Source organism: Salvelinus alpinus, chromosome 26 (genome assembly GCF_045679555.1).
Source record: "Salvelinus alpinus chromosome 26, SLU_Salpinus.1, whole genome shotgun sequence".
Lineage (NCBI taxonomy): Eukaryota > Metazoa > Chordata > Actinopteri > Salmoniformes > Salmonidae > Salvelinus > Salvelinus alpinus.
The window spans coordinates 32,536,428-32,552,004 of NC_092111.1; the positions used below are offsets into that span (position 1 = coordinate 32,536,428).

The window sequence follows — 15,577 nt, forward strand, 5'->3', positions numbered from 1 at the left end:
TTCCTCTGTGTGTGTTCATGTTCCTCTGTGTGTGTCTATGTTCCTCTGTGTGTGTTTATGTTCCTCTGTGTGTGGTCATGTTCCTCTGTGTGTGTTCATGTTCCTCTGTGTGTGTTCATGTTCCTCTGTGTGTGTCTATGTTCCTCTGTGTGTGTCTATGTTCCTCTGTGTGTGTCTATGTTCCTCTGTGTGTGGTCATGTTCCTCTGTGTGTGGTCATGTTCCTCTGTGTGTGTTCATGTTCCTCTGTGTGTGTTCATGTTCCTCTGTGTGTGTCTATGTTCCTCTGTGTGTGTCTATGTTCCTCTGTGTGTGGTCATGTTCCTCTGTGTGTGTTCATGTTCCTCTGTGTGTGTTCATGTTCCTCTGTGTGTGTCTATGTTCCTCTGTGTGTGTCTATGTTCCTCTGTGTGTGTTCATGTAACTTCCTCGTCTTCATTTCCTCATTGCATTCTGACCGATACTCCATGGTGGCAGCAGAAATCCTAAACCAGCCAGTCCTTCAGAAAACATCCTCATACAGTCCTTCATTTTATAAGTTTGTGTGTGTATGTGCGTGTATGTGTGTGTATGTGCGTGTGCCTGTGTGCGCATGTGTGTTTGTTTGCAGTGTCAGCCCTGTGAGAAGCCAGTCATCCATTCAAACCAACAAACCACTCCTGGTTTAAAAATGGACCTCTTGGAAATATCTGTCATACTTGTTTTGGCATGATGACATTGTTTTAGGTGATGTTTTCCATCTAAAGGCAGAGAACTGGTTTGGTCTGATCTTTATGGTTCAACCCTCAGACTCTCAACATGCCCACCATGTATTTGACGCCTTACAGTAACAGCATACAGGAATACCAGTGTAGTGAGCCATTGAGGTGGGTGTGGTTAGAGGGGGTGTATTGGTCAGGATGGCATCTACTTGGTGAAATAGGGCATAGTTCAGTTCCAACATTTTTGCTGCTAGGTTTGTATAGCGTGCTATGGAGCACCCTTAACCCATCAAAGTATGTGACAACATAATTGCTGTCACTGTAAAATGTGCAAACTACCATCAAATCGTTCTGCCTGTGTCTAATTTTCAATGTCTTAGCATGTAGGGGAAATGTGGGTGTTCAACTATGCAAAGATTACAGCAGTTTTTCTGTTCAGTGAAGTACTGTAGCTACAGAGTACAGCAATAACTACACCGTCACTACCTCATTTCACAACATGCTGCATTACATTGACATACAGAGTACTGTCTCTCTCTCTCCTTCTCTCGCTCTCTCTCTCTCTCTCCTCTCTCTCTCCTCTCTCTCCCTCTCTCTCTCAATCACAAGGAGCAGTGCAGTCATTATTCATGTGTAATTACTGTTAAAGAACTACGTTTGCAGTGGTACTGTGTGTTATGTTGTCAGTCATTGCATGATAGCACATGAGAAGTGAAGTGCCTTTGAGCACATTCTCTCACGACAGAGAGATTCTTTGCCTCTTTGAAGGCTGGAGCCGAGGGTTTAGGTTTATATTGCTCTCCCAGCTAGTCTCTGTTAGAACGATTCAACCGTTCTTTCACACGATACGGCACAGCTCGCCCACACCCTACCTACCACCGCACAGGCAAACACACACACACACACACACACACACACACACACACACACACACACACACACACACACACACACACACACACACACACACACACACACACACACACACACACACCAGAAGGCCCACAGAGAGCTAAGGCAGACACACATGAGGCTGAGAGATAAATAGGCTTTTTTTCTACCCGTTGCTTGGTTGGGAGCAGCGGTCGTTTGAGTTGAGAGCAGGCCTGTATGTGGGAATGAAGACTGTTGGAATTTGTGTGGGTGCCAGGGGAAGCATGCCCGCCCACGGCCGGCCAGGACGGCCCAAAGCCACAGGAACCACCAGGAGGCCTGCTCCTTCCCTTCATCCCCAGCCTCTCCACCTCCTCCCTCCCTCTTCTCACACACGGTAAAAAAAAAAAGTTGGCCCAAACTTAGCTCCAACTTGAGAACACATATGCAAAAAATCTGTCAACTTAAAATGATGCGTTTGCTCACATTGTCTCATATGTTTATTCAACTAGAAACTATCAGGGCATCTTACCTAAAAAAAAGAAAATGGCTGCAGAACGAGTTACACACACATACTGCTTTTTCAACTTACATATTTGACACACTATACATGATTACATTGTGCATGTTCATTTATACAGTAATTAACATTTCCTCACCTAGGATTTGAACTCTCAACCTCCTGGTTCGTAGCATTCCAATCGTCCAATTGATTTCCCCTGTATTGCTACACTTGGCACTTCAAAGTAAATATCAGCTCTGTTAAAAATACACTCAAGAAAAACTATTTGATTTGTCATAGTGATTAAGGAGTACCATTAAAACAGAGTAATATGTCCCAACAACATTAGACAACTATACAGAAAAAGTAAATCAAATAATTGATGAGAGAATAGTCAGATGAACTGATAATTGTCACAGACATGGTGGCATTGCAGGGAGATTGAAATGCTGTGAACCAAGAGGTTGTGAGTTCAAATCCCAGGTGAGGACATGTTGAATAATAATGACTGTATAAATGAACATGCACAATGTAATTGTATGTCAAATACTGTATGTAAGTTGAAAACATTGGAGCTAAGTTTGGGACAACACATTTTTTGTTTTCAGGTAGAGTTGAGTATAAAAACAATCCTGTGGAACCAGTTACTCAATAATACTTTTTTACAGTGTAGACTTACGCTGCTGGGCCTTGAGCATGCCTTCCTCCCATGTGCTGCTGACACAGTCCTCTGTACTCTCTTGTCTGCTCCGCTAGTATCTATTTATCCTGCTACTGACCACTATTACTCCTGTTTACATGTATATATTAGTATCTATTTATCCTGCTACTGGTAACTATTACTCCTGTTTACATGTATATATTAGTATCTATTTATCCTGCTACTGACAACTATTACTCCCGTTTACATGTATATATTAGTATCTATTTATCTATTTATCCTGCTACTGACCACTATTACTCCTGTTACATGTATATATTAGTATCTATTTATTCTGCTACTGGTCACTATTACTCCTGTTTACATGTATATATTAGTATCTATTTATCTATTTATCCTGCTACTGACCACTATTACTCCCGTTTACATGTATATATTAGTATCTATTTATCTATTTATCCTGCTACTGACCACTATTACTCCTGTTACATGTATATATTAGTATCTATTTATTCTGCTACTGGTCACTATTACTCCTGTTTACATGTATATATTAGTATCTATTTATTCTGCTACTGGTCACTATTACTCCTGTTTACATGTATATATTAGTATCTAAGTATCTATTTATTCTGCTACTGGTCACTATTACTCCTGTTTACATGTATATATTAGTATCTATTTATCCTGCTACTGACCACTATTACTCCTGTTTACATGTATATATTAGTATCTATTTATCCTGCTACTGACCACTATTACTCCTGTTTACATGTATATATTAGTATCTATTTATCCTGCTACTGGCCACTATTACTCCTGTTTACATGTATATATTAGTATCTATTTATCCTGCTACTGGCCACTATTACTCCTGTTTACATGTATATATTAGTATCTATTTATCCTGCTACTGGCCACTATTACTCCTGTTTACATGTATAATTTACCACTAGTATATCACCATCAGTATTTATATATTCCTGCTACCAGTCATTTCCAGACTTCTTTACATGTACATCCGCCTATCACGTCTGCACTGACACTCTGACACACTCACCCTCACACACACACACATACCCCCACCCACCACTTATGCTGCTGCCATACTGATTACTATTATTATTATTATTATTTCTCCTGCTACCAGTCACTTTCTCCTAATCCCCCTCTTACATGTCCATATCTACAAATTTCTTGTTAACAAACTATAGTTTTGACAAGTCGGTTAGGACATCTACTTTGTGCATGACACAAGTAATTTTTCCAACAATTGTTTACAGACAGATTATTTCACTTATAATTCACTGTATCACAATTCCAGTGGGTCAGAAGTGTACATACACACCTTTAAACAGCTTGGAAAATACCAGAAAATTATGTCTTGGCTTTAGAATCTTCTGATGGGCTAATTGACATCATCTCCCGGGTGGCGCAGTGGTCTAGGGCACTGCATCGCAGTGCTAGCTGCGCCACCAGAGTCTCTGGGTTCGCGCCCAGGCTCTGTCGCAGCCGGCCGCAACCGGGAGATCCGTGGGGCGACGCACAATTGGCATAGCGTCGTCCGGGTTAGGGAGGGTTTGGCCGGTAGGGAGGGTTTGGCCGGTAGGGATATCCTTGTCTCAGTATGTAAAAATGTAATAAAATGTATGCACTCTACTGTAAGTCGCTCTGGATAAGAGCGTCTGCTAAATGACTAAAATGTAAATGTAAAATTTGAGTCAATTAGAGGTGTACCTGTGGATGTGGTTCAAGGCCTACCTTTGCTTGACATCATGGGAAAATCAAAAGAAATCAGCCAAGACCTCAGAAAGAAATTGTAGACCTCCACAAGTCTGATTCATCCTTGGGAGCAATTTCCAAATGCCTGAAGGTACCACGTTCATCTGTACAAACAATAAAACTCAAGTATAAACACCATGGGCCCACGCAGCCGTCCTACCACTCAGGAAGGAGACGCATTCTGTCTCCTAGAGATGAACGTACTTTGGTGCGAAAAGTGCAAATCAATCCCAGAACAACAGCAAAGGACCTTGTGAAGATGCTGGAGGAAACAGGTACAAAAGTATCTATATCCACAGTAAAACGAGTCCTATATCGACATAACCTGAAAGGCCGCTCAGCAAGGAAGAAGCCACTGCTCCAAAACCGCCATAAAAAAGACAGACTACGGTTTGCAACTGCACATGGGGACAAAGATCGTACTTTTTGGAGAAATGTCCCCTGGTCTGATGAAACAAAAATAAAACTGTTTGGCCATAATGACCATCGTTATGGTTGGAGGAAACAGGGGGATGCTTGTAAGCCGAAGAACACCATCCCAACCGTGAAGCACGGGAGTGGCAGCATCATGTTGTGGGGGTGTTTTGCTGCAGGAGGGACTGGTGCACTTCACAAAATAGATGTCATCATGAGGGAGGAAAAGTATGTTGATATATTGAAGCAACATCTCAAGACATCAGTCAGGAAGTTAAAGCTTGGTCGCAAAGGGGTCTTCCAAATGGACAATGACCCCAAGCATACTTCCAAAGTTGTGGCAAAATGGTTTAAGGACAACAAAGTCAAGGAATTGGAGTAGCCATCACAAAGCCCTGACCTCAATCCTATAGAAAATTTGCGGGCAGAACTGAAAAAGCATGTGTGAGCAAGGAGGCCTACAAACCTGACTCAGTTACACCAGCTCTGTCAGGAGGAATGGGCCAAAATTCACCCAACTTATTGTGGGAAGCTTGTGGAAGGCTACCTGAAACATTTGACCCAAGTAAAACAGTTTAAAGGCAATGCTACCAAATACTAATTGAGTGTATGTAAACTTCTGACCCACTGGGAATGCGATGAAAGAAATAACAGCTGAAATAAACCATTCTCTCTACTATTATTCTGACATTTCACATTCTTAAAATAAAGTGGTGATCCTAACTGACCTAATACAGGGAATTTTTACTAGGATTATGTCACGCCCTGGCCATAGAGAGGCTTTTATTCTCTATTTTGGTTAGGCCAGGGTGTGACTAGGGTGGGCGGAACGGCGACGTTACGAGGAGTTGGAGCAACGAGGCGAGAACGAGAGGCAGCCCCCAAATGTTTTGGGGGGGGGGGGGCACACGGGGAGATTGGCAGAGTCAGGGTTCAGACCTGAGCCAACTCCTCGTGCTTACCGTGGGGAGCGAGTGACCGGTAAAGCACAGTGCTATCCGGTTCTGCGCACCATGCCTTAAGTGCGCATCCACAGCCCGGTGCGCTCTGTGCAAGCTCCCCGCAGTGGCCGTGCTAGAGTGGGCATTCAGCCAGGATGGATTGTGCCGGCTCAGCGTTCCTGGCCTCCGGTGCGTCTCTTCGGCCCAGGTTATCCTGCGCCAGCTCTACGCACAGTTTCCCCGGTTCGCCAGCACAGCCCAGTGCGGCCTGTTCCAGCTCCCCGCACTTGCCGGGCTACAGAGGGTATCCAGCCAGGACGAGTTGTGCCAGCTCTGCGCTCCAGACCTCCGGTGCGCCTCCACAGTCCAGTGTGTCCTGCGCTGGCTCTACGCACTATGCCTCCAGTGGGCCGTCAGAGCCCAGTGCGTCCTGTGGCAGCTCTACACACTCACCGAGCTAAAGTGAGTATCCAGCCAGGACGTGTTGTGGCAGCTCCACGTACCAGGCTTCCAGTACGTCTCCACGTCTCCTCAAAGCCTCCAGTGATGATCCATGCCACGAAGCTTGCAGCGAGGATCCATGGCACGAAGCCTGCAGTGATGATCCATGGCACGAAGGCTCCAGCGTAGATCTGCGGTCCAGAGCCTCCAGCGACGGTCCCCAGTCCGGAGCCTCCAGCGACGGTCCCCAGTCCGGAGCCTGCAGCGACGGTCCCCAGTCCGGAGCCTGCAGCGACGGTCCCCAGTCCGGAGCCTCCGGCGATGATCGGTGGTCTGGTTCCTCCGGCGATGATCTGCGGCCCGGTTCCTCCAGTGAAGGTCCATGCACCAGGGCCGCCACCAAAGCGGAGGGATCTGCGGGCGGAGGGGGGTCTACGTCCCGCACCGGAGCCGCCGCCATGAAGGCATGCCCACCCGGACCCTCCCCTTTAGAGTCAGGTTTTGCAGCCGGAGTCCGCACCTTTGGGGGGGTACTGTCACGCCCTGGCCATAGAGAGGATTTTATTCTCTATTTTGGTTAGGCCAGGGTGTGACTAGGGTGGGCATTCTAGTTTCTTTATTTCTATGTTTGTGTGGTTCCCAATCAGAGGCACCTGTCTATCGTTGTCTCTGATTGGAGATCATATATAAGTTGTCCTTTTTCCGTTGGGTTTTGTGGGTAGTTATTTTCTGTTTAGTATCTGTTTACCTGACAGAACTGTTCGCTTTCGTTTTGTTACTTTGTTCGAGTGTTTCTTTGATCAATAAAATCATGAACACTTTCCACGCTGCGCTTTGGTCCACTCATTTGGTCCACATTTGGTCGCTTTGGTCCACAGATTAAATGTCAGGAATTGTGAAAAACTGAGTTTAAATGTATTTGGCTAAGGTGTATGTTACGGCTTTCTTCCTGGGATGAAGGAGAGGACCAAAACGCAGCGCGGCTAGTGTTCAACATGATTTAATAAAGATAATAACGTGAACACTACAAGCAACAAAACAATAAATGTGAAAACCGAAAACAGTCCTATCTGGTGCAGAACACAAAGACAGGAAACAACCACCCACAAACCCCAACACAAAACAAGCCACCTAAATATGGTTCCCAATCAGAGACAACGACAAAGACCTGCCTCTGATTGAGAACCATATCAGGCATACATAGAAATGGACAAACTAGACACACAACATAGAATGCCCACCCAGCTCACGTCCTGACCAACACTAAAACAAGTAAAACACACAAGAACTATGGTCAGAACGTGACAGTACCCCCCTCCTGAGGTGCGGACTCCGAACGCACAACCTAAACCTATAGGGGAGGGTCTGGGTGGGCATCTGTCCGCGGTGGCGGCTCTGGCGCTGGACGAGGACCCCACTCCACCATTGTCTTTGTCCCCCTCCTTAGCGTCCTTTGAGTGGCGACCCTCGCCGCCGACCTTGGCCTAGGAACCTTCACAAAGGGCCCCACCAGACTGAGGAGCGCCTCTGGACTGAGGGAACTCCTCTGGACTGAGGGACAGCTCATGACTGAGAGGTAGCTCATAACTGGGAGGTAGCTCATGACTGAGATGTAGCTCAGGACTGAGAGGTAACTCAGGACTGAGAAGTAGCTCCAGACTGAAAGGTAGCTCCGGACTAATGGCAGCTCATGACTGGAAGGCAGCTCATGACTGGAAGGCAGCTCATGACTGGAAGGCAGCTCATGACTGGAGGGCAGCTCATGACTGGCGGGCGGCTCTGGCTCCTGACTGGCGGGCGGCTCTGGCAGCTCCTGACTGGCGGACGGCTCTGGCGGCTCCTGACTGACGTACGGCTCTATCGGCTCAGGACAGACGGGCGGCTCAGATGGCGCTGGACAGACGGGCGGCTCAGATGGCGCTGGGCAGACGGGCGGCTCAGATGGCGCTGGGCAGACAGACTGCTCAGATGGCGCTGGGCAGACGGACAGCTCAGATGGCGCTGGGCAGACGGGCGGCTCAGATGGCGCTGGGCAGACAGGCAGCTCAGATGTCGCTGGGCAGTCGGGCAGCTCAGACGGCGCTGGGCAGACGGGCAGCGCAGGCGTCGCTGGGCAGACGGGCAGCGCAGGCGGCGCTGGGCAGACGGCCGACTCTGACCTGCTGAGGCGCACAGTAGGCCTGGTGCGTGGTGCCGGAACTGGTGGTACCGGACTGGAGACACGCACCACTAGGCGAGTGCGGGGAGCAGGAACAGGGCACACTGGACTCTCAAGGCGCACTATAGGCCTGGTGCGTGGTGCCGGAACTGGTGGTACCGGGCTGTAGCTACGCACCTCAAGGCTAGTGCGGGGAGAAAAACCAGTGCGTACAGGGCTCTGGATACGCACAGTAGGCTTGGTGCGTGGTGCCGGAACTGGTGGTACCGGGCTGGAGACACGCACCACAGGGAGAGTGCGTGGAGGAGGAACAGGGTTCTGGAGACGCACAGGAAGCCTGGTGCGTAGTGTTGGCACTGGTGGTACTGGACTGGAGCGAGGAGGTGGCACCGGATATACCGGACCGTGAAGGCGTACTGGAGCTCTTGAGCACCGAGCCTGCCCAACCTTACCTGGTTGAATGCTCCCCGTAGCCAGGCCAATGCGGGGAGGTGGAATAACCCGCACTGGACTGTGCTGGCGAACTGGGGACACCATGCGTAAGGCTGGTGCCATGTACACCGGCCCGAGGAGACGCACTGGAGACCAGCTGCGTTGAGCCGGCTTCATGGCACCTGGCTCGATGCCCACTCTAGCCCGGCCGATACGTGGAGCTGGGATGTACCGCACCGGGCTATGAACACGTACAGGAGACCCCGTGCGCTCTTCCGCATAACACGGTGTCTGCCCGTACTCCCGCTCTCCACGGTAATCACACACCTCAGGGCGAGTACCGTGTATACTACCCCAAACCAACAGCTCTCTCTCTTCGCTCTCCTCCAGTTCTACCAACAACTCATCGAATGTCTCATAATCTCCCATCCTTTCACTTTCCTCCAATCTGTCCAATAACTCCTCCACATTCTCCACATTCTCCGTACCTCAATTTCGCCAACTGCTCCTTATGGTAAGCACGGGGAACTGGCTCAAGTCTCCTACTTGACCCAGCTACACTCCCCGTGTGCCCCCCCGCAATACATTTTTGGGGGAGCCTCTCGGGCTTCCAGCCGCTCTGCCTTGCTAGCTCCTGCTGCTGCTGCTGCTGCCGCTGCTTCCCATAGCCACGCTGCTTGGTCCGAGTATGGTGGGTGGTTCTGTTACGGCTTTCTTCCTGGGATGAAGGAGAGGACCAAAACGCAGCGCGGCTAGTGTTCAACATGATTTAATAAAGATAATAACGTGAACACTACAAGCAACAAAACAATAAATGTGAAAACCGAAAACAGTCCTATCTGGTGCAGAACACAAAGACAGGAAACAACCACCCACAAACCCCAACACAAAACAAGCCACCTAAATATGGTTCCCAATCAGAGACAACGACAAAGACCTGCCTCTGATTGAGAACCATATCAGGCATACATAGAAATGGACAAACTAGACACACAACATAGAATGCCCACCCAGCTCACGTCCTGACCAACACTAAAACAAGTAAAACACACAAGAACTATGGTCAGAAGGTGACAGTGTATGTAAACTTCCGACTTTTTGGGTTACTACATGATTCTATATGTGTTATTTCATAGTTTTGATGTCTTCACTATTATTCTACAAAGTAGAAAATAGTTAAAATAAAAACCTTGAATGAGTAGGTGTGTCCAAACGTTTGACTGGTACTGTATGTCCCTCTCTTATTTATTATTTATCATGTTTTCTTTATTATATATACTTTTTTATTGGTTATTATTTTGATATTGATTACTGCACTGTCGGATAGAGCATTCAAGTTAAGCATTTCACTGTACTTGAGCATGTGACGATAAAACTGGAACTTGGTCACAACAACCAGGAAAGCCAATTCTTTACAGTAGAACAGAGTGAGGGTTGGACTGGTTATGTCCGTTATCGATGATGTCTGCTCAGTAGGAATGTGTCATTTTGTGTTGAGGAGATGGAGACAGCATGAAGGCTGCCTGCATCACCGCCACAGCTCCCATGGATTTATGAAGGACAAATTAGGATTGATGAAGTTGAACTGGGGATATTTTTTTAAACTAATCTATCAGATTCATTGAACACAGTTTGTTACTTCAACTTCAGTTATATTGACATGTGCTCTTCCTCTCCCAGACCTTTGTTTCGAGGAAACTCAGATGTTGATCAGCTGGGCAAGATTTTAGAGTAAGTACCATGTTGTACGTCATATTTACAGTTTTAACAATCAATTGGCAAATAATGAGGATTGTTATTATGATGATGGCGGTAATGATGACGACGAAAATAGTGTTGGTGATGATGATGATGATGATAATGATGATGATCCTTCAGTGTGGTCGGGGTTCCCTCGGTGGAGGACTGGCCCCAGGAAGTAGCCCTACCACAGAGTGCCTTCTCCCCACGACCCCCTCAGCCAATCGGAGAACTTGTCCCTGACATGGACGAGCTGGGGAAATCTCTTTTACTCGTGAGTATCAGACACACACACACACTCTCTCTCTCTCACACACACACACACACACACACACACACTCAAAATACAGTACATACTGTTTCAAATGGATTTGTCCGAAAGGAATGAAACTCACACTTTTCTTTTTGTTAAGGAAAATGTTATAATAATAATATTTGTTTTTATCTTTCTCCATGCAGCAATTCCTGGCTTTTAATCCCTCCAGAAGGATATCAGCGTTTGCTGCTCTGACCCACCCCTACTTCCAGAGTGTGGATAGTGACACTAAGAGTGTGTACACCCAGCCCATCGGCAGCAACAAGCCCACCCTGGAGGAGAGAGCTGCCTGACAGCCCCCTGGCCAAGGACTGGACTGGCCTGACAGAGAGGGAGAGAAAGAGAGGGATGGACACAAAGACTGAGAAAGAGAGCAATAAACAGAGACATTTGATTCCAAAAGGCAACAGTGCTGTCTTCCACAATTTACCGATTTGAATGCTGCTTTTTAGGATACTTAAAAAAAAAGTTTAAACAATGCAAGGACCCCTGAAGCTGAGATGTACTGCCACCAGGGGAGAACCTCTGGATGTCCAGGAGCTGCTGCCTCTTGTCTCTCCTTCCTTAGCTTGAGGAGAGGCTCCTCGGTGGGGGAACACCAAGCAACAAGGGTAGGTCGGCATGGACCTCACCTGGAGCTCACCTTCACAACAACCGAGAGAGGTGACACACACACACACACACACATTTTAATCCAATGCAGGAGGACCTCACACACTGCCTAGTGCTTCTTCTGGTCCAAACAAACACGTGTGTTTTGATATCACTGCCACCTACAGGTTGTCCTGTGTTACTGCAGGCCAGAGCAGGATTTCTGATGGGCTTCATCTTATAAGACTTTGACTGGTGCGAACAGAAAAGACTGAAAATGTGTCACTTTGAGGTCCTCTTATGGCATCCGTACTTCAGTGTCATAAACTGTGATGAAATCGGATTGCCTCCATTCGAGACTCTATGTATGACCTGATGCACAGGGCATAGTAAAGTGACTGTTGAATGAGAATAAGGTCGACGTACGCACTATTCAGCACAATTACATTTGGCATAAAAGCATGATTCTGTATTTCCTAACTTAATTTTAAAGTTATTGACAGTTGATGTCTTATTTTCTATTTTGTCTTAATTTTATTGGACTTTAACAACATGTGAGAATTTAAATGTAAATCTCTGGTAAGATCTAGAAAGAATACAAGGTAATATCCAAGGGAGGAAAGGTTTGACAATGTGAGGCATGTAGAATGGTATAGAGCTAGATACTGCACTAATACTGTCAGTAGTGGTGAATAGCTGGTTTTACTTGCATATCCAGCACACTGACATGTGTAGCAGGATAGTAGTAAGGTTAGTGTAGGTGTGGGTCAGTGAAATGTTCTTCGTTGGGAGATTTTTTAGAGAGAAAAGGCAGGCTGATACGTCGGATTCAGAGGAGGTTGAACATTGTACCTGCTTCATTTAGACTGAGTCTGTAAGGGTTACATAGAAACATACAGGGGTTCATGTCGAAACACACAGCTGTTCTGTGGTAAGTTGTTTTAATACCCTACGTATTATGCTCACTTTGATTCAATATGACTAGCTAGAGTGCTTTCAGAGTTGCTCCCTCTGTGGGATTGGAAAATAGTTTATTTGTTTGTAAAACTTCTTACTGCACAGTAATACATCTAGACCATAACTTTCCCTCTGGTATATCTAGTGCTGCTAGCACACAAATACACTCAGGATCTTATTAGAAATCAAATCAGAAATCATTCTGACACACTTTGCACATTCATGATTAGACTCCATCAACTGTTTCATTGGATGGTGTTAATTGATCAACTGTTTCATTGGATGATGTTAATTGATCAACTGTTTCATTGGATGATGTTAATTGATCAACTGTTTCATTGGATGATGTTAATTGATCAACTGTTTCATTGGATGATGTTAATTGATCAACTGTTTCATTGGATGATGTTAATTGATCAACTGTTTCATTGGATGATACTTGATCAACTGTTTCATTGGATGATGTTAATGCTACAACATGATTGTGCTTCTATACTCATTTTACAGAATTCCTGACCGTGTGAATCAAACTGCACGTTTGCTACGATACAGTATGTTTGATATCTTACTTGTTTTTCAGTGTCGGGGCGCATATGGTTTAATCTAATACATGATAAAATAAAAAACCACATGAAAGAATTTTGGACTGAGCTCCCCTCTCCATGTAGAGTTGTTTTGTACTCATCTCTGTCCTGTCAGATGATTCATGCCATTGATGGATACATTGCAGACTTCATATTACAACTCTCTAGAAATAGGGATTGTCAAGCTTTCTTGGTATCGGTCAGTTCTACGTCAACTGCCCTAATAAGTAGACTGTCATCATTGTAGTCTACATTATATCAACTTGAAGCGATCAATGTATGTTTTTGTTTGGTTTAAGAGGTTTATTGATCATTTGTAACTTAAAACATGGGACAGGAATACTTTTGTCTATGTAATATAAAATAATAAAAGTATACTTTTTTACAGCCACCTACATGGGGTCTGCCATAGATTTCCAATGATTGCAGAAATGCACCTATGATAGCTCTGTATTGCAAATACCCTTTAGCCAATGAACAGTACTGAAACATTTAGTATTTTAGCACATTTTCTAAGCTCCGAGGATGAAAGTAAAGGCCACAAATGTATTTGAAATGCCAACTTGTGACATGGTAACTTCATTTACAATGATGATATGGAGGCAATGGGCATTATGTTTACATGAATAAATGCCACCAGTGGTGATTGCTTCATGTTGCACCATTTTAATAAAAAAATATGCTTTGTATATGTGAGCGTTCTTATTTGGGATTCATGCAAATAACAAAATAATATTGTGATTAATATTACATTGGGTTGTATTAGGCTGTGGAATGTATGGATATTTTGTTGTGGTATTTAAATGTTAACATGTGAAGCTGTAAAAAATGATGAAAAAGCACATTTTTCTGTGATAGTTTCTGATGTACAATCTTTAAAGAATGTGTAAAGAATTCTATTTTACATTACAAGACAAAAGGTGTACTGTAAGTGCCTTTGAAAGGGGTATGGTAGTAGGTGTAAGGCACACCGGTTTGAGTGTGTCAAAAACTGCACCACTGCTAGGTTGTTCATGCTCAACAGTTTCCCGTGTATTTTTTAACCGTTATCTGACTAGGCAAGTCAGTTAAGAACAAATTCTTATTTTCAATGACACCTAGGAACAGTTGGTTAACCCACCCTGCCTTGTTCAGGGGAAGAACGACAGATTTGTAACTTGTTGGCTCGGGGATTCGATCTTGCAACCTTTCGGTTACTGGTCCAACGTTCTAACCACTAGGCTACGCTGCCATGTATCAAAAATGGTCCACCACCAAAAGGACATCCTGCCAACTTGACACAACTGTGGGAAGCATTGGAGTCAACATGGACCAGCATCTCTGGAATGCTTTCGACACCTTGTAGAGTCCATGCCCCGACAAATTGAGGCAGTTATGAGGGCAAAAGGGGGTGCAACTCAATATTCTGAAAGTGTTCCTAATGTTTTTGTGTGTATAGACAGTATGGACAGTATATGAATAGAAAAGGTGTGTACAGTAGTTATATAGGATGAGCCTTGACTGAAATACAATATATACATATGAAGTGTGTAAAACAGGATGTAAACATATTAAAGTGACCAGTGTTCCATGAAATTCCCTGTATTAGGTCAGTTAGGTTCACACTTTATTTTAAGAATGTGAAATGTCAGAATAATAGTAGAGAGAATGATTTATATCAGCTTTTATTTCTTTCATCACATTCTCAGTGGGTCAGAAGTTTACATACACTCAATTTGAATTTGGTAGCATTGCCTTTAAATTGTTTAACTTGGGTCAAACATTTCAGGTAGCCTTCCACAAGCTTACCACAATAAGTTGGGTGAATTTTGGGCCATTCCTCCTGACAGAGCTGGTGTAACTGAGTCAGGTTTGTAGGCCTCCTAGCTCGCACACAATTTTAGTTCTGCCCACAAATTTTCTATAGGATTGAGGTCAGGGCTTTGTGATGGCCACTCCAATACCTTGATTTTGTTGTCCTTAAACCGTTTTGCCACAACTTTGGAAATATGCTTGGGGTCATTGTCCATTTGGAAGACCCCTTTGCGACCAAGCTTTAACTTCCTGACTGATGTCTTGAGATGTTGCTTCAATATATCCACGGTATTTTCCTCCCTCATGATGCCATCTATTTTGTGAAGTGCACCAGTCCCTCCTGCAGCAAAGCACCCCCACAACATGATGCTGCCACCCCCGTGCTTCACGGTTGGGATGGTGTTCTTCGGCTTGCAAGCATCCCCCGTTTCCTCCAAACATAACGATGGTCATTATGGCCAAACAGTTCTATTTTCTTTCATCAGACCCGAGGACATTTCTCCAAAAAGTACGATCTTTGTCCCCATGTGCAGTTGCAAACCATAGTTTTCTCTAAGCTGTAGCAACTTAAAGTTTATTTTATTGTATTCACAACCGCCTGACATTTTTATTTTGGTAAAATAAATATTTTGTGTGTTAAATGTGTTTCCACTGGCATTATTGTGTATAATCTTAACAACACAATTCCTGT

The 15,577-nt window shown here is 45.0% G+C and overlaps 1 protein-coding gene across 2 annotated transcripts in view; it reads left to right on the forward strand.

Annotated features, from left to right (window-relative positions):
• Nucleotides 1-13,781, forward strand: part of LOC139555199 (cyclin-dependent kinase 6-like) — an 81,720-nt gene extending 67,939 nt beyond the window's left edge. For both annotated transcript variants that reach the window (XM_071368792.1, XM_071368793.1), the window contains 3 exons: nucleotides 10,585-10,635; nucleotides 10,783-10,918; nucleotides 11,104-13,781. In XM_071368792.1, the coding sequence (XP_071224893.1) occupies nucleotides 10,585-10,635; nucleotides 10,783-10,918; nucleotides 11,104-11,253 (337 nt within the window). In that variant the 3' untranslated portion in view covers nucleotides 11,254-13,781. The remainder of the gene's footprint in view (nucleotides 1-10,584; nucleotides 10,636-10,782; nucleotides 10,919-11,103) is intronic.
• Nucleotides 13,782-15,577: the final 1,796 nt, after the last annotated feature.